Genomic DNA, 20,000 nt, shown 5'->3' on the forward strand with positions numbered 1-20,000 from the left:
CCACATCCATACTCAGGCACTACCACATACGTATCCATACTCAGACACTACCACATACATATCCATACTCAGACACGACCACATCCATACTCAGGCACTACCACATCTATACTCAGGCACTACCACATACATATCCATACTCAGGCACTACCACATCCATACTCAGACACTACCACATACATTTCCATACTCAGACACGACCACATCCATACTCAGGCACTACCACATACGTATCCATACTCAGACACTACCACATACGTATCCATACTAAGACACTACCACATAAGTATCCATACTCAGACACGACCACATACGTATCCATACTCAGACACTACCACATCCATACTCAGGCACTACCACATACATACTCAGACACTACCACATACATATCCATACTCAGACACGACCACATCCATACTCAGGCACTACCACATACGTATCCATACTCAGACACTACCACATACGTATCCATACTAAGACACTACCACATAAGTATCCATACTCAGACATGACCACATACGTATCCATACTCAGACACTACCACATCCATACTCAGGCACTACCACATACATATCCATAATGAGGCACAACCACATCCATACTCTTACTAACATACATGCTATCAAATGTGTCTTCACTAACACACTGTCATAATACATTCATACTCACACAGCCCATACTTATCCATATGGTACTTATCCATACATACGGTCAACACTACAGTCATATACTGTATTTGGAATGTAAACAGATGCTGCCACATCTAAGTTGCTGTTTGTTGTTATTGTTTATTTATCTAAAAAGGACAATGTACAAGAATGAATGTGTTAATGTATAAATAAGCCATGCAAATGTACCAAAGTTAGCCATATGAGCTAGTTTTCATCTACAGTTCCTATAGGCATACTTGCCCAGACATACACATCCATACTTAAATGCCATCACATATGAGCTAGTTTTCATCTACAGTTCCTATAGGCATACTTGCCCAGACATACACATCCATACTTAAATGCCATCACATATGAGCTAGATTTCATCTACAGTTCCTATAGGCATACTTGCCCAGACATACACATCCCTACTTAAATGCCATCACATATGAGCTAGTTTTCCATCTACAGTTCCTATAGGCATACTTGCCAAGACATACACATCCATACTTCTTCACACTCAGCCGCTGCCACAGGACGTCTCCATACTCAACTGCAGCCTGACAGAACGAGACAGTAACAGTCCCCTGCACATGGTCTCATGGGATGGTCACTGCATTTCATTTGCACAACATCACACCACGGAGCAGATCTGCGCTGGCATCAGGAATGCACTGAAGTGGAACAACTGCCGAAGTGGGAACTATTCCGAGTGTGTCCCTCCCCCGAGATGACAACTGGGCCTAAGTAGACAGCCCTGCCCAGCCCAGCCCAGCCCCACTCCACCCTCATTCTGACCATCGCTCCAACACCAACTGCACTGCCGTCACGCTGTTGCGCAATAGCCGATGACACAGTTCACTCAGTAGCCCTTCTCAATCTGCAGTTACTATCCCCCCTGTGACCAGATATGTCACTCTCACTATCCCCCCCTGTGAGTGAGACTATTGGCCAGATATATCACTCTCTCACTATCCCCCCTGTGAGTGAGACTATTGACCAGATATTTCACTCTCTCACTATCCCCCGTGTGAGTGAGACTATTGACCAGATATATCACTTTCTCACTATCCCCCCTGTGAGTGTGAATGACCAGATATATCACTCTCACTATCCCCCCATGAGTGAGACTATTGACCAGATATGTCACTCTCTCACTATCCCCCCGAGTGTAACTATTGACCAGATATGTCACTCTCACTATCCCCCCTGTGAGTGAGACTATTGACCAGATATGTCACTCTCTCACTATCCCCACTGTAAGTGAGACTATTGACCAGATATGTCACTCTCAATATTTCCCCTGTGAGTGTGAATGACCAGATATGTCACTCTCTCACTATTCCCCCTGTGAGTGTGATATGTTAGTGTCTCTCTCTGTTCCTCCTGTGTCTGTGACTACAGACATGAGATATCAGTCCTCAGATCTCAGGTTACATCCAACAATGTTTCAAAATGCGTTACTTTTGCTGCTCTTCTGCCCGACAGCCATACTGCTGCAGCAGGGGTTTAGAGTCCCTAAAATGGAGACATTTCACTTTGCAAACTCTTCCTGATACTGAGCGCATGGACATGCTCATCTGGACAGCTCATTTCCATCAGTGCTGCCGTGTGGACATACCTTCCATCTGGCCCATCCCATCCCTCCTGCATCGCAGCGCTACTTAGTCATTTCCTTGGCCTCTGGAGAGTATCACTGCAGTCCTGAGATATCCCCATTCAATCACAGCACTTATGTCTCCAACTACGGACCTGAGCTTCAGACTGTCTCTAGGCTGCCTGTGTCTAAGATTACATACGCACCTCTTAGTGTCTGCTATCCCTCCTGTTTCTATGACGACAGACCTAAACTCTTATTGTGTGCTGTGTCCATGGCGACAGATTTGAGATGTATTCACTGTGCTGCCAGCCTACAGACCTGATTCATCACGCCAAATGAACAGAAGCAGGGAGCCCTTGCAGGACTTGCAGGATATGCAAATAAACAATCATTACAATTACATGCTGAAAATTAATCACTGTGAAAGACATACACGCAAGCAAGCATGCATACACGCACACACACACACACGCACACACACACACACCAGGCAAAGTGCCTCTAAGTGGTGAGGTGAACTCCTGCCCCTGCACTGCTCTGCTCTGGTGCTTGTTCTGGCCCAAAGCCAGGGCACCGAGGAGGCACTCACACACACACACACACACACACTGAGGAGAATCCCGCAGGATGGAAACACAGCCTGGCCACACGCAAACAGGATGAGAACCTCATTGTTAAGGGCTGTGATTTGAGCGGTGCTGCTGAGAGCTGAAATAGATGAGAAGTGTGTGTGGTGTGTGTGTGTGTGTGTGTGTGTGTGTGTGTGTGTGGCATAATGCGAGGCATTTATCACCAATGAGGTAATGCATTGCTAGACTATGATCCTTACTCACTCCTGGCGGTGCAAAACATACAATGCTCTGTGTTAATTTAGCTGGAGACAGTGCGAGGGGGTTTTGATAATATGCCGTCGGAAAGCACAATGTCACCACTTTATTTTTGGTGAACAGCTTGCATTTCTCACTGTCTGAGGTGCCTGGGAAAATATCCAGTGAAGTGGAAACCGAGGATGGAGCCGGGAGGGGAAGATGAGAACCACGTGGAGAGGAGGAATGGACAGTGGCGCGCGCGCGGGAAGACGAGAGATGCTGATGAACGAGAAGCGGCTACAGCAAAGGCTACTGGGGAAAGGAAAAATAAAATCACTCAGAGGAGGAGGAAATCAGCACACACAATCTCTCAAATGCAGCTTCAAACGCAGCGCACAGAGGAGAGAAAGGGAGAGAAAGAAACAGACAAAGAGAGATGGAGAGAGTGAGAGGGAGTAAGACAGAGAGAGGAAGAGAGATGGAGAGAGAGAGAGAAAGTGACAGAGGGGGAGAGAGAAAGAGAGAGAGAGAGGGAGAGAGAGAGAAAGTGACAGAGGGGGAGAGTGAGAGAGCAAGAGGGAGTAAGACAGAGAGAGAGAGAAAGAAACAAACAGACAAAGAGAGATGGAGAGAGTGAGAGAGCAAGATGGAGTAAGACAGAGAGAGAGAGAGAGAGATGGAGAGAGAGAGAGAAAGTGACAGAGGGGGAGAGAGAAAGGGAGAGAGATAAAGTGACAGAGGGGGAGAGAGAGAGAGACACTGAGAAGACCCACAGCAGTCACTATGCTGAGGATGCAGATTCCAGCTCCCGCTGTAATGAAACCCCTACTCGTCACTACACTGACCTCTGATGGCTCAGCACTGGCCAGGCGTCTGGCAGGTAAACTGCTGAGCCATTTAGGGTGAATACAACGTCAGTCTCAAAGCCATGCGCTCCCAGGTGTCATCATGTCAGGTGAACTCATGTCAGGTAAACTGCTGAGCCATTTACAGTGAATACAAAGTCAGTCGGCGTCAAAGTCATATGGTGAAGGTGAGATAAATCTCTAAGCCATATAAGGGGAATATAGAGAGAATCTCCAATCCAAGTCATATAGGTGAATATACAGTGAAAATAAGGTAAAACACTAAGCCATTTTTGAATAAGGTGGGTATATCATAAATGTCGGACCCATGACATGAGGAGAAGATCTAAGGATGATGTTTAAGCCATATAAGGTATGGGACAGCTGAGCTGGTGGAGTATTTGAAAGCAGATGCTCACTGAGGAAACGGCCGTGATGTTCTCCAGGGTCCTACATTGTCATAGTTGACAGGGAGACAAGGACCTCTGGCATGGCAGCCACTAGCACACAAGCATGCCCATACATACACACACACACACACACACACACACACACACACACACACACACACACACCCATGCCTGCACACACACACAAACACACACACTGAGCACTCTGTTGGACCCACAACAGAGCTAGATAAGACATCTCTGGCAGCTTCTTGATCCTCTTACAAAAAGCACCAACAGCACGCATGAGCAGAGCTGATGCTAATGCACTCACTGCACTGTACAACAGAGCAAAGCGGAGCTGCCCGTGTTCAGCTGAAGGATAACTGGCTTAAGGTTTTAGATTTGGGATTTACGACGCCTCACTGTGCTCAGATCAGTGCTCTGCTCTGGCTCTGGAGTTCTAGTTCTGGTTCTCCTCCCTCGGGCCAGGGAGGGGGTATGAATGGGATGAATGGGAGAACCCTGAAGAACAAAGTGGACAGAAATCCTGCGCTTGGCAGGCGACGCCGAGGGGGCGGCCGGCCTTTGTGTCCAACGTGAATGAGAGAGGCCGTGGGCAGAGGTGCATTCTGGGGTAACTGGGGAAGAGTGTGTCTGTGTGTGTGTGTGATGGTTTAGCTGGCCTAGTTGCTATGGTGACTATGAGTGTGAGCCAATACTATGTGTGGGTGTGTGAGACTTTGTGTACAGTGTGTGTGTGTGTGTGTGTATCAGGCTGTACTGGAGCAGCGCGTACGGAGTGTGCATATGTGTGTGTGTGTGTGTGTGTGGGTCTGTCTGTGTCTGAGCAGCGCGTACGGAGTGTGCATGTGCGTGTGTGTGTGTGTGGGTCTGTCTGTGTCTGAGCAGCGCGTACGGAGTGTGCATGTGTGTGTGTGTGTGTGTGTGTGTGTGTGTGTGTGTGTGTGTGTGTGTGTACATGTGCACGTGTGTGTGTGTGTGTGTGTGTGTGTGTGTGTACACTATGTCCCAGACTGTCACCAGTATGCTGCAGTGGAGCAGAGGTCTGACTCAGCATTTTGAAAGGCGTGTCCCTGTTAAGATGGCCACTCCCTCTTACAGGGCATCTGGGAAACACACACACACGCATGCACGCACGCACGCACACACACACACACACACACACACAAGCGCGCGCATACACACGCACACACACAACACACACAAACACCCTCAAATCACCTACATTTTTAATGAGAGCTGGTGGTGGTGATGTCACTCGCACACACTCGCACACACACACACAGAAATACACACACACGTCTGCCCCTGCAGCTGATCTTCACCCAGCTGGATGTGAGCCACACCCATTCAGCGCCTGGCTCTGAGCCACGGGTCACCTGATTGGTTAAGGACTTACTTCCAGCTCATATCTGGGCCAACGCTGGGCCCAAGCAAGGCCACATCTCCCTGCATCTCACTCCAGATAAAAGCCTCAATCGGATTTGGAACCATGACACAGGGAAGAGTAGAATGGGGTTGTGCACTTCCTAACATCATTAACTGCCCACAGCCTTGACCCTCACTGGGCATGAGACATTCAGCTCATTTGCAGCCTGCCTGCAGAATCTCTCTATCAGGGGGCAAGTGGCTGGATGGTCTGGGGCAACTATGGGGCAAATCTGCCTCTGTCACCAACCTTGTGAATCCATTCCAAATTGGGACCGTACATGGGTCAGATCCGCACTATACACGGGCCACATTAGCACCTGAACAATGCTAGACTGGGGCCAAACTGGGGCCAGAACCTGCTTCATCCTGTGGGTGTGTGTGTGTGTGTGTGTGTGTGGGCGTGTGTGTTTGTGTGTTTGTGTGTGTGTGTTGGGGTGTTAAAGGTGTCTCAAGCTTTTAGGCTATACCCACCCTATTCTATTTTTGTTTGAATCGGAACACTTTTGTTACTTTTGCACTATCGGTCCACTTTTCATTTCAAAACTCTGGCTTTGCATTTTAAAATGGACAGCGATGACTTTACTGGCCTTACTAGCATCTGTAGTGCAAATTTGACCATGCTGACAAGCGTGTGAATGGGCAAGTGATTTATGCGAATGGTCATGCGATCGCTGCTTCAGGGTCCAGTGTACACAAGGCTCCGGAATTGCAAACGTACGTCTGGAAAGAGATCGAATTTGTTTTTAAAAATGTTTCCCCACAAAAAGTGGAATAGTGTAGATGTAACAGTAGATGTAACATCATCTAATCAGCTGCAGCTACAGAGCCACAGCAGAGCCGGTTCATTAGCCAAAACTAGCCTAGCAATCAGCCAACCGCCAGCACAAACAATCACTGGCATCCACCACCGCGTCTGCTCTGGCACACGCCTCAGGTTGTGTCTCGAGTGTGTGTACGTGTGTGTGTGTGTGTGTGTTCAGGAGTGTGTATGTGTGCGTGCGAGTGTTTGTATGTGTGTGTTTGTGTGTGTGTGTGCGCGAGTGTTTAAGTGTGTGTGCGAGTGTTTGCATGTTTGTGTGTGTGCAGGAGGGTTTATATGTGCGTGCGAGTGTTTGCAAGTGTGTGTGTGTGTGTGGGTGTACAGGAGTGTTTGTGTGTGTGTGTGTGTGTGTGTGTGTGTGTGTGTGTGTGTGTGTGTGTGTATCTGTGCATGTGTAGGCCACGCGGGTGTGCGTGCGTGCCTAAGGAGGTGCGTGCGTGCCTGAGGAGGTGCGTGCGTGCCTGAGGAGGTGCATGCGTGCCTGAGGAGGTGCATGCGTGTGGATGATTCTCTCTCAGACAGACGCTGGTGCTGGAGCTGGTGTTGGTCTGAGGGACTCTCAGAGGCCTGGTGAGAAACGCCTCCCTGTTTCAGAGTCTCTGGGGGAGACCGGGACCAACATGCTACAGGTAATCTACACAGGATCAGGGGCAGACCCTCACTCACTCACTCACTCACACACTGTGTGTGTGTGTGTGTGTGTGTGTGTGTGTGTGTGCCTCTGTATTATCATACCCTGAAGTTATCTGTATGTACACATAGCCAGGATATATAAATATTAGCATTAGGCCCTGCGGCGCGTGAGGGGGAAATAAGTGGCCACGTGGGCAATACAAAAAAAAAAGAATGAATGAACGAGGTACAGTTTCACATGAATGAATGAATCAATAGATAAATGAATGAATGAATGGATGGATGGATGGATGTATAAATGAATGAATGAATGAATGAATGAATGAATGAATGAATGGATGGATGGATAAATGAATGGATGGATGGATGGATGGATGGTGAAATGAATGAATGAATGAATGAATGAATGAATGAATGGATGGATGAGGTCACCTCCACTAGCTGGCGGCTGGTTGGGCAGCATCTTCAGCAGCACATGGCAACACAGGGTGTGGCTCTGAGCCTGCAGCGTCACTCAGCATCACTCATGTGCCTCTACATCCCTCTCTCACTCTCTCCATCTCTGCCTCTACATCCCTCTCTCTCTACCTCTCCATCCCTCTCTCTCTACCTCTACAACCCTCTCTCTCTGCCTATACATCCCTCTCTCTCTACCTCTACATCCCTCCCTCTCTCTCTCTACCTCTTCATCCCTCTCTCTCTCTACCTCTACATCCCTCTCTCTCTTTTAATCTCCGCTCAGTATCACTTATGTGCATCTACATGCCTTTCTTTCTCTCTGACTCTTCACCCCCCTCTCTCTTGCTCTCTCTGCCTTCATCTCTCTCTTTTTCTTATTCTCTCTGGCTTAATCTCTCTCTCTGCCTCTCTGTCCCTAGCCTGTTCTCTCTCTCTCTCTCTCTCTCTCTCCCTCTCTCTCTCTCTCTCTCTCTCTCTCTCCCTTACAGACATGTCTGTCAATTAAATGGAGAAACTTCAGAAACTGGAGCAAATGAGATGTAGAGCAGTTTAGGCATGCTCAGTAAGGCCACGCCATTGTGTGTGTGTAAGCCTGTTCATATAGTGTGTGTACATCTGTGTGTGTGTGTGTGTGTGTGTGTGTGTGTGTGTGTGTGTGTGTGAAGTGAGTTGGTGAGTGTGACAGACAGAGATAGAATATGTGTACGTAAATGTGTGTGTGTGTGTGTGTGTATGACTGTGTTTGTGTGAACATATGTATCCAGTTGCTGGACATTCAGAGAGAGTGGGGCGGGGTCGGTGTGTGTGCGCGCGTGCGTGCGTGTGTGTGTGTGTGTGTGAGGGGGGCGACTACTGACTGAAGGCTCCAGATCTCCCCCGACTCTTGCGCTCTGCCAAATCCCACCTCAAAGCGCTCTCTTTGTAAGACACAAAAACGCATACAGCAAGCCAAGGGTCTCTTTGTGTTTACGAACGAGGACACGAATTCACTTATCTACAATTAAGCCGACAACGTGTTTATTTGTGCGAGGCTTGCCGAGGCGTGTGATGAGTTTTCCCAATTCTCCTTGCAGTAAGCTAAACACGATGTGAGATGTGCAGCTGCATGCGGTACAGCTCAACAGCGGCGGGGTGGGACGCGGTCTACCCGAGGACACTCGAGAGAAAAGCCGGCTTCGTTGCGAAACTAAATTGCAAGAAATCAAATTGTCTCGACAAAAGGCAACGGAATTCCACTGCTATGAAGCGGTGCTTTATCCTACAAACGTCCCTAATCAGAGTCAGGACAGAGAACTGAGGCAGGAAACCGGCCCGCTGTTGCCCCTCCAGATCGCCTTTTTCCATTATCCTGTACGGCTCTCTATTCGCCATGATCACACACTGTCCCCTTGACTATTTTTCAGAAACTGTTGTGCCTATAACACACACACACACACACATTAACCAGGGCTGGGGACCGGTTAAACAGCTCTAAGAAATAAAACCGCGAACCATTCTAACCCAAGTGGGCATCGTAAAGAAAAGCCCGAAGACGGCATTGCAACGGATGGGCGGATGCTGGAAATCCATTGCATTTGCTCCACCAGTTGGCGACCGTCGATAACCAACCAGCCCCTGTAACAAAAGAACGTCGCTGTTGCGCCTCTTACATTAGCTCGAGCGGACAACGTCCACATGCTTCACCGGCGTAATTTCCGAGGACACTGACAATATATTTTAAGGTAGCCTATAAGATTTCTAACCAGCTAATTAAGGTTCCGAAGACAATGTAGGCCTATCATTCACATGTGTAAACTGGAGCTCAAAACAAGGATACAGAATAAAGCACCGTTGCAGTAGCGTAGAGCGACAGGATTCCAGGTGACTTCATATCTTAGTTCAAATGTATTCCTCTCTGCCCTGCGTGCATTTTGGAATACATAAAACTACAGCCCACGAGCCAGATATAGCTACGGGTCAATGTAAAACACGTCCTCAAGCTGGTGCAAACAGGTCTCTCTCCAGCAACTTGTCATTACAGTACAATAAATCTCCACTACACTCTTGCCTTGAACTCAAAGAGCGTTTTCCATTTGTTTCCAAAAACAGAAGACGGAACATAATCCTGTAAACTCACGGTTATGCGGGGAATGTTCTTCTTGCCCTGATAGCCAGACATCTTCGCCGCTGTGTGTGTGTGCAACTGCTGCTGCTTTCACGGACCGCTATCAGCGAAAAGAGATGCGCAGGCTTGTAAAGGTCTAAGGCCGGAGGAGGATTGTGACAAGCTAAAAGACTAGCGCGGCTAAGGAACAAACCAAATTGGCGTGTGGAAGATTAAGCTAAAACTCAAAACAGTTCGGGAAGTAGCAGCAGCCGCACGTCACCAGTCTCCTCTCGCCTGTCTCTCCTATCTCTCTCCACCAATGCACCAAGTCCGCCCAGACAATCTCAGAGACTGAAGAGAAAGATTTCCAGAGCGGAGGCAGCGTGCATGCGCAGGGACCCGCCCTACTCCGGACCGCCCCTCCCCGTGTCCTCTTCTCTCTCCGGCTCAGGACGGAAAACGGGGAGCGTTTCCAGTTGCCCTGTTTCAAGCATACAAAAACGGCGAACTACAAACCTGACAGAATTTCCAGAGGCAAAGCCTACTCACCGATGAACTCTAAACACACTTTGGAAATCTTCCCCAGGAGTGTGTGGCATTTGGAACCCATTTCAAGGATGTTTTATTGAAAAAAAAAAAAAAAACTCAGTCTAGTCACACGAGTGCAAAAGTATCAATGTATTAGATGAGTTTGAGTTTACACTTGTTTAGTCACAATGGACAGGCATATTCATAGATTGGTTAAAAAGGACAATGGGAAAGGACATTAGACACAATATTAGAGGATGCATAATCAAGCCATGATTACACCGTCCACTGGTCAAGCACCATGACATTGTGTTCATCCATCAGCAGTCCTTTCCTGTGCTCATACTGCACCAAACCATGTCCTGTTATTGATCCATCTGGGTCTATCAGTGAGGAAGGGAAATATTGCAGTGGATTTCAATCACTACCACAGAGAGCAAGATTACTCCCTGGTTCTCTTCATTCTATCTTACCCACTGTGTGTGTTCGTGTGTGTGTGTGTGTGTGTGTGTGTGTGTGTGTGTGTATGTGTGTATGTGTGTGTGTGTGTGTGTGTACATAATGTGTGTATGTGTGTGTTGGTGTGTGTAAATGCATAGAGCTTTCTAAGCCCAGAGGAAATGTGTGGCACCACCTCCATTTGGACAGGAAAGAGCCATGGAATAACCTTAGGGTGTTGTCCACTTAGGCTGGTGTGGGGTGTGTGTGTGTGTGTGTGTGTGTGTGTGTGTGCATCATGCCATCATGTGTGTGTGCAATAGCATCATGCCATCCCAACAGTGTATTGACGACAGAGAACTCAAACAATCACTGATCCAAAAGACTCTGAATGCCACTTGTGATTAATGTTTCTTACATGCAATGTGTTCGGCAGAGAACATTTAAATACTTTTTTCTCTAACTCACTTTCTAACTCTTTCCCCTCCAATGTAACATTCTCTCCAGTGCTAATGATGCATAGAATGCCAAGATTTTTGGCAAGCAAATTAACTTAATCTAGAAACACAAGTAGAAGATGCACCGTGAGCTTGACAATCAGCTTAACCTCTTTTGCAAATGTGTGAATGACTGACATTCCATTCCATGGTGTCAGAGGAATGCCCTACAAACTAGGCACTACTAATAAGGCCTGCACCCTAATTAGAGTCACCCCTATATCACCCCTATATTACCCCTATATTAGCCTACTGCTGCTTCTATAGCATGCTGGCGAGTTGGGGTCCTGTTTGCCCTGTGGGGACTTATTTTCCAATAATGACCAGTATTCTATACATTATCCCTTACAGAATACAAAGCTGCTAGATAGATAGATACTTTATTGATCCCTAGGGGAAATTCAAGAATTTTTGCTGTCAAAGAATGTGACATCACAGTATCTTGTGGTATGTAGGGGACTTTGTCATAACCCCAGCAGGCAAAGGACATCAACAAAAATACCAATGGAACCTTTCTTTGAATATCAAAACAATGCTACTTCTTATTTCATGAGCTAACAAAAAATAATAATAATAAAAATAATTCCCAATAAGTCCAAGACTGCAAAATGTGAGCATTCAACAGTGTATACATTACAAAAATTGTTTTAGCAACATAATAAAATGTACAAATTAATATTAGACAGGTGTGAACAATATCCTAATCTTAGCATAAATCCACATTCAAAAGCTCTTATTGCTGAAGCTGTAAAAGGCAACAGACAAAATATATCCCATCCATAATGCAACAGCAGTTATCCACCAAGCAGGATGTAGGCCTTGGACAGTCGCTGACCAGTGCAGAAACGCTGGTGATTTCACTGCTGCTTCTGCTGTATGCATGTGTGTATGTGTGTGTGTGTGTGTGTGTGTGTGTGTGTGAGAGAGAGAGAGAGAGAGAGAGAGAGAGTGGGGTTGTGGGGTTATATGTGTCTGTGTGCATTTGTGCATATTTCTCCCCAGCAGAGGAGGGTGCCCTGGGTCAATTAAAGGTCTATTAGGAAGGTGGAGAAGCCACTCTCCCCACCCACCCCTTCACTGCACCACCATACTAATGGTTCCCTCCAGCCTGGGTGGAGGAGGATGGATGAACTGTCACAGAGCACTAACATGCTCCTATCAGGCATGGGTGGGACTGGCCGCCTGATGAACACAGATACACTCAATGCATCCCATAATATTCCAGTAGCCACACATGGGCGTGTATAGGGAACTAGACATATATATAGATAGATATATGCATAGATAGATAATTAGATAGATAGATAGATAGATAGATAGATAGATATTACATTTTTTCTGTGCTACAAGTGAATGAACACAAAGACTGTAATTAAACGGAAATGAAAAGCGTCTGTCAGAATGACAGTGTGATAATGTGGCTAATTCATCCTGCACTTGCCTTGTCGTGGATGTTCTGCAGCGCTTCCTTGCCGGTGGTGTGACGGATCTCAACTTTGGGTCGCGAGATATCTCCCTGCTTCTCAATCACCCGGCCGCCTGGTGTGACTGATCTACCGCTCGCAGACAGCGCATCGAAATCCAGGGTTTTGCTGTCGCCCGAGCCCTCCACTGGGCAGAACATGCCACAGAATTTCTGTCGTGGCTTGGGGCTGCCCGAGCCCATGTTCTTGAAGAAAGCTGGTACATCCTCGGTAGCGGCCATTGTTGGGGAGACAAAAGTGGCTAATCTATGTGTTCTTCTGGCTGAGAAACGGCTGGTCGCGAAAAGATGCAAGTCAGAGCCACCACCGCCTTTCCGGTGAATGCAGGTGGTCCTTCTCTCAAGCCTTGAACATCAATATGCGTCTCTGCTCCTCTGGACTGAAACGCACATAAAACATTTGCACTTTAACGGCTGATGCAGCGGTAATAGGCTATAGGTACCACCAATCCCACACATAGGTTTATTTATACATCAATTATTTATCAACAGTATACGGATTCAGGTCTTACACATGTTACGAGTTACAGTCAGCATCATCACAAAGCCGTTCAATCAAGAAGTCAAACTATCTGTTGCATACAATTATTGGCTACAACACATGCAAGCTGATCGAAACATGACCAAATACATAGAGCGTCGTAAACGACACTTTCTTACAGTAGAGTAGATCGTTTAATATTTATGGCAATAGCCTACTGAGGATGGATCTAGGCTATACTTGTGTTAAATCTAGCGTGCATGATCAGCGGAGACGTTAGGAGGTGCAGGCTACCGTAGAAGAGACTCCCACACAGACACGCTCGAGAGGCAGGGCGGGAGCGACCGGAGGATTTCTCCGGAAGTGCAGCAGTTAGAAAGTGGCTGAAAATGACACAGACACCTCAGGAGTCTCTCGTTCCTCTCTCGGATCATTTACCGATTCATCTGATCGGGAATATACGCCCCGAGAATGACGTCTACATAGGATGAATAAGCACAACGTTAGCCAAAAAATCAAACTAACAAACACGTAGATAAAAGTTCATCGTAGTATGTAAATGACAGTTGCGTGGGTCTTAAACATTACTTGTCTTTATTAATGCAGTGATTGGAAGATTGGACAGCTCTTAAACCAGACTCCCAAACCTTTGGTGGTTTGCTGCGTCACGGTCGACGGCTGGCGAAGGGCGCTGTCCCTTCAGCACCAGACTGCTGTCATCCCGACGGAGTCACGGGCGCAGCACGCCTCGAATCGGGCGTTACGGAGGTGCGGTGCCGTGGTAGTGCAGATGTGTGTTACGTTATAACAACATACTGTAGTTTCATTCAATAATGTGCTGTTACAGAGGTACCAATGCTAATCTAAGGCTACTCTACGATGACACTGTCGTCAGTTTCCCTCAACACTAAGCCTATCAAATGCACATTTTTTGTGCATGTGGTCTCATTGCTTTATTTTTCTAAAACAAACAAAAACAATCGTAATTGTAATGTCTTAAGGAGTCGTCTGTGGAATGTTGCACTGTGCACACACTGTACACACACTGACCAGGTCAGCACACACGTTTCGGTCGCTGTCTGTGCACTGCGCCCCAGTCCTGACACGACAGCAGTCACAGCACAGAGCAGCGCCCGGATCCTAAACACAAGGGCGTTTTGTTCTCTCCAAAAGCTGCGCCATAATTGGCAGAGCCAGCGGCCAGTTTCCATAACAACGCAGAGACGAGCGACCAGTCTGGCATCCTCTCCCCCGGAGACGAGCGCCTTGGACGGGGGGCTGACAGGAAGAGGGTGGGTGTGGGTGTGTGAGGGGACGGGGGCGGGGTCAGAGTGCAGAGTGAAGTTTCAGACACAAAAGAACCCCACCCCCCATCCACACACACACACACACACACAGCCTCCACTAAAAAACACTATGTCTTCATCTATGATGACCTATTATCGTCTCTTCACAAAGATGCATTTATCATCAGATAACTAGTCTGAGCTTACTGAGTTCAGCTTTTCCAGCAGTGTCCCTGCTCTAACCCCTATTGTTACTGTAAATAACAGTATGCAACATATGCAGCTGGGCTCAGCAACACAAGCTTCTCAAGCTCAGCTCCAGTCCAAGCCGTCTGATTTCCCAACTCTCCTGAGCTTCTGTCTGAGGGGTAACAGGCTGTGCTGTAGACACCTACCATGTGTGTGGATTTAATGTTGATGTTATTTTCTTGGTTTGGGACAGTTCTTGTGTAAACTCACGGTCACCCCTTCCCCATACCACACACACACACACACAAACACACTCACTTTCACTCTCACAAGCACACACACACACACACACACACTTAATCACACAATGTCTCTCACACACACACACACACACACACACACACACACACACACACACACACACACACACACACAAACACACCAGCCAACAGCCAATCTCAACAAAGCAGATGTCATGACTCCTCCCTCCAAGACGTTACCATGGGTTACAGGGTGGTGGCCGGCTTTATGACAGACAGAGATAGAGGATGCATGTGTGTGTGTGTTTAGAGTGCAGTGTAAACTCCTCCTGTCTGATTAGTTTGTTTGCTCCCCAATGACCACCTCTTCCTCCCACTCTCTGACACACACACACACACACACATGCACAATCTCTTCCTCTCACTCTGAAAGGGAAATGTTTTCCAGAGGACGCTCTGGATTAGTAGTCCTGGTGACGCTAACGTCATGACACGGCTAATTGCGCGGAAGAATGCTGGCTAAAAGCAAGTGTAATCAGTCTTTGGAAACACACAAGGCCAAACAACTCACACACACACACACACACACACACACACACACTCACTCAGAGGAGCTATAACATCCAGCTCTCCTCAAAGAGAAGCTTGGTTAGCATATAAACTCCAATGAGGTATTGGCAACTTGACCCAGGATTTGTCTGAAGCTGGACCTTAACTCCACACAGAAACCAGTACCCCGATTCCCAGTCCCACACCGACATCCCATTACGCCACCTCCACAGACACACCAACTACAGAGACATCATTACTCCAAATCTCCAACACCACCCAGATCCCCTCCCCCATACAGATACACCATTACTCCAAATCTCCAACACTACTCAAGACACCCCACCACCACCCAGATCCCCTCCCCCATACAGAGACATCACTACTCCAAATCTCCAACACTACTCAAGACACCCCAACACCACCCAGATCCCTTCCTCCATACAGAGACCTCGTTTCCAGAATACTACCCAGACACCACCCAGACCTACTCCATGTGGTCACGAACTCTCCTTAATAATTTCACCATACTCTCTACTCTCATTCGGCTCCATGATGCTGGGAACAGAGGTGTTCATGCTCTTTCCTTGCCCTTAACTTTGTTCCTTATTTAATTATGCTCTTAGCCTGACGAGCCAGACCCACATCAAAATGTAGGGTCTGGGCACTCACCGTTCGCAGTGCTCAGTCCGAGGGGCGGGATAATCAGTTGTCTTTCAAATTCCATCTGCACGCAATAGGACAGCGGCAGCGCTATGAGTCCCATGCGTTTCCCACCAGTGGAGCTAGTTGGCTAGTTCAAACGTTTGCCAACTTAATAAAAACTCATGTCACACTGTTCGCCAACAGCAACATCCATCTTATTTGTTTTCAAGTAGCAGGGAATTCAAGCCTGATTGAGTTTCGATTTCTGGAGCTCACAAGCCAACGGAGAGTTGCTAGACTAGCCCTGGCAGCAAATGTAATTTGCTGCCGCTAGGGGCGCGTCTAGATTTCTAGGCTATTATGCTCTAATACCTTCCTTTTCCTATTGCTCTCCATCCCTGGATCTTCTGTGTCCTGCTGCAGCTCACCAAATGTTTATTGTATATTGTGCTCCAGTTGACATTCTAACTGGAAGCATCATTATTATTTTTTATTTTATTTTGTGCTGTTACTCCTTGCTGTCTTGATTTGCTGTGTGTGTGTGTGTGAGTGAGTGAGTGAGTGAGTGAGTGAGTGAGTGAGTGAGTGAGAGAGAGAGAGAGAGAGAGAGAGAGAGAGAGAGAGAGAGAGAGAGAGAGAGAGAGAGAGAGAGAGAGAGAGAGAGAGACTCATCCATGCAGCATGATGATCACAGAGACTGACAGGTTGGCCAGGGGCAGGACAGGACAAATGGGGGGATGGATGATATAATGATGACTGTAGAATACATAGGGATGATGTAACCAATGACAACAATATTAATATTAATAATATCAATAATATTAATAGGCATGTACAAAATAACATATGACTATACAGTTGCTGACACACAGACTCCGATGATGTTTTCATGCAGTTCTGCAGGTTAGAGGCTGGCTGTACATCTCCATCGGCTTAACCTTCCTCACTGTGGGCACACCTTAAATGGCAAGTCTTAGCCACTAGAGGGCGCCTGGTAGTTCAGCAGCAGGACAGCAGGACTACAGGCAGGGCCTCCACCGTGCAGAGAGTGTGGAGGAGGGTGGAGGGAATGGTGGGGTAGGAGGTGAGATGGAGAAAGAGTGGTTCAGTGTGTGGGAACCACATCATGAGATAACAGCATCAAGCTGCTGTGCGTTCATTCACGTGGCTGTTTGATGGCTTTCCACACTAGCGAAGCTCAGAATCTACTTTATGTCCGTGTTTTCCACGGGTATACAGGGGACGAGGGAAGTGTTCAGATATGACAAAGGGAAAACAGGACACAGGACACACACACACACACACACACAATAGGTTGGCACCAGCTGGGGGCCTTCAGGGAAGGTCCCCTCCTGACAATGATTGATGAACTGTGTGTCAAAGGTCACATTAGTGGGATTCCAGGAATGAAAACACACTGGCATACGCACACTCCCATTCATAGCAAACACAAAACACACAGGTGCACGAGAGAGAGTGAGTGACACACACACCTAAGGGACACCAGTAAAGTGACAGTAATGAACCAATATCAGCTCAGTCAACACACCATATCATCACATAGCATTGAGCCCAGATCAACACAGTTATCAACAAACACACACACACACACACTGGCATTGGCTCAGAGTGCTGACCAGATTGACAAATAAGCACTCTGGGAATAACACACACACACACACACGCGCACACACGCGCACACCTCTGGGGCTAGCGAGAGGGGCTGTCTCTGCACCCGCTCCAGAAATAGAGCCCTGGAGGGACTTCAACAAGCGCCCAGTGGTCACTGGCCAGCACAGCGTAGAGTAACGTAGCACCCAGTGCTCATTGACCAGCACAGCGTAGCACAGACGCAGTAGCATGACTTGCATAACTGCAGCCATCCGCTCTGGTCAGAGAGAGACATGTGCTGCTGCTGCCACAGAGACAGCAACACAGAGTGCATACACACACACGCACAAACTACAATGCAGTCCAGTCTAACACACACACACACAGGTTGCAAAGCAGTCTACAGTCATCTACAGCCATACAGGATGTAAGTCAGTCATGTCACATACACACACAAACATAAACACACATACACACATACCAGATGTGCTGACGAAGCGATTCTGGAGTGTGACGAAAGCCTTCATTACGCAAGCTTCCTGCTTTAATGGACAACAGGCTTTAGGGCTGGAAAAACCGAGAAGACTAGGAGCCAGCACACACACACACATATATAGAGAGACGCCCATTTCCCCCTAACCAGAGGGTCTACTGTAGAGTGTTATGGGGTTAAGTGAGGTCTTGGTGCAGAGGTGTTCATGGGATGAAACGAAGAGAACCAAGTGGATAATCAAACGCAGAAGACCAATTCATTAGGAGCAGTTTGTTCTTAAATTTTTATTGATACAATCTGTTCAATTGTCCAATCAGGGATGGAAAAAAATTAAATAAAAAACAAGTACTATATATTTTTTTTTTTACAAATCTTTGTATATTTTTTACAAATTTTTTTTACTAGGTCTGTCTTTGCCCTCCTGACATGTTGTTCGGTGGAACGTGTACCCTCCTCCAACTTTATTCCATCTAAATTCCGTCTAAAACACACCGCTGTTGTTTTCACCTCCCATCAGTCCTGAGCCACTTCCTCTGTGCGTTCAGTTCGTTCTGAGTAGCTTGAGTCTCCAAAAACAAGAGAAAAACAAACACGCAACAAAACCAAAAAAAAAAAATACAAAATAATAACCAAAAAATACAAACACAAAACACACTGAAGAGAATGAAGAAATGCAAAATGCTGTTTTTTTTTTTTTTTTTTTTTTTTCGGCAGCCAAGAGAACCCAGCCCTGACTGTGTGGCAGCAGATCCTCCGTGCACCCCACCCCACGTTCATGCACTATGAAACACCACGTCAGGTCTAACACGCCCTATGATGCACTACGATAGCTTCATGTCCCCTCCACTCATGCACTATGAAACGCTATGATAGGTATAAGAAGCTAGCCTGGAAAAATCCAAACTCATTCACCAAGTGAGTGGTGACTCTCGACTGGGAAACGTTTGCAACACTTGCATCACGACGGGCACTAACTTTTAAATCATTGGTCCAGCCTTACCAATCACATTGATCAGAGATTCCTAACGTTACTTCCTATTTCACCTACACTTTTCAAACTGACAATAATCAGCATCAACAGTCAGGAAACAATGCATGTGGGTCTACCTTGCTGTAAATACATTTCTGCATTTTTTGATGTTTGCAGGTGTTTCTGCTTCTGTTTAATCACAATAAGGTTTGGTTTCGTCTTCCCCTCTCGTCGCTGATTGGCCTGACATTTTTGTTGTCTGAAGGGAAACGGTTATGGACTATGGTGTTCCAGACTAGATCTCCCTGAAAGAAGATTTAGGTGGGTGGGGCCAGGCTAATAAGAAGCTGCATGGCTCTACTGAACAGGCCCAGGGGTCAGGGGTCATGAGAATGCACTATGAAACAGCATGATGGGTACAACAAGCTGCATGGCTCTACTGAACAGGCCCTGGGGTCAGGGCTCATGAGAATGCACTATGAAACAGCATGATGGGTACAACAAGCTGCATGGCTCTACTGAACAGGCCCAGGGGTCTTCTGCAGGCGATGAAGAGAAGAAGAAATGTATTCATTTATGCATTTAGCTGACGCCTTATTCCAAAGCTAGAGGCAGCCATGCTAGAGGCAGCCATGCTAGGGGCAGCCGTGGGGTTGCCGAAGGGTTGCCGGTTCGATCCTCGACCTGTAGGAAAAATGTGGGCAGATACCAATTACAAGGGGCAGTCTCCATGGGCAACTCGGGGTTCAGTGCCTTGCTCAAGGGGGCAGATGGGAATGAAACCCATGACTCCTGAGGCTACTACATGCTAGACTATTAAT

The 20,000-nt window shown here is 47.1% G+C and overlaps 2 protein-coding genes across 6 annotated transcripts in view; both read right to left on the reverse strand.

Moving 5' to 3' along the window:
- Positions 1–14,537, reverse strand: part of dpysl2b (dihydropyrimidinase like 2b) — a 33,439-nt gene extending 18,902 nt beyond the window's left edge. Inside the window, exons 1-3 of one of the 5 annotated variants that reach the window (XM_048259865.1) lie at positions 13,765–14,537; positions 13,471–13,654; positions 12,654–13,075 (exon numbers count right to left, since the gene is read on the reverse strand). In XM_048259865.1, coding sequence (XP_048115822.1) covers positions 12,654–12,917 — 264 coding nt within the window. In that variant the 5' untranslated portion in view covers positions 12,918–13,075; positions 13,471–13,654; positions 13,765–14,537. Of the gene's footprint in view, positions 1–9,779; positions 10,117–12,653; positions 13,076–13,207; positions 13,318–13,355 lie in introns of those variants that run through there. The other 4 variants (XM_048259868.1, XM_048259866.1, XM_048259867.1 and 1 more) reach the window with 4 other exon arrangements.
- A 3,931-nt stretch (positions 14,538–18,468) lies between these two features.
- Positions 18,469–20,000, reverse strand: part of bnip3lb (BCL2 interacting protein 3 like b) — a 15,731-nt gene continuing 14,199 nt past the window's right edge. The window contains exon 6 of the mRNA XM_048259879.1: positions 18,469–20,000. This exon is cut by the window's right edge and continues 1,656 nt beyond it. The gene's annotated coding sequence lies outside the window, so the exon portion shown is untranslated.

Source organism: Alosa alosa, chromosome 12, assembly GCF_017589495.1.
Source record: "Alosa alosa isolate M-15738 ecotype Scorff River chromosome 12, AALO_Geno_1.1, whole genome shotgun sequence".
Lineage (NCBI taxonomy): Eukaryota > Metazoa > Chordata > Actinopteri > Clupeiformes > Clupeidae > Alosa > Alosa alosa.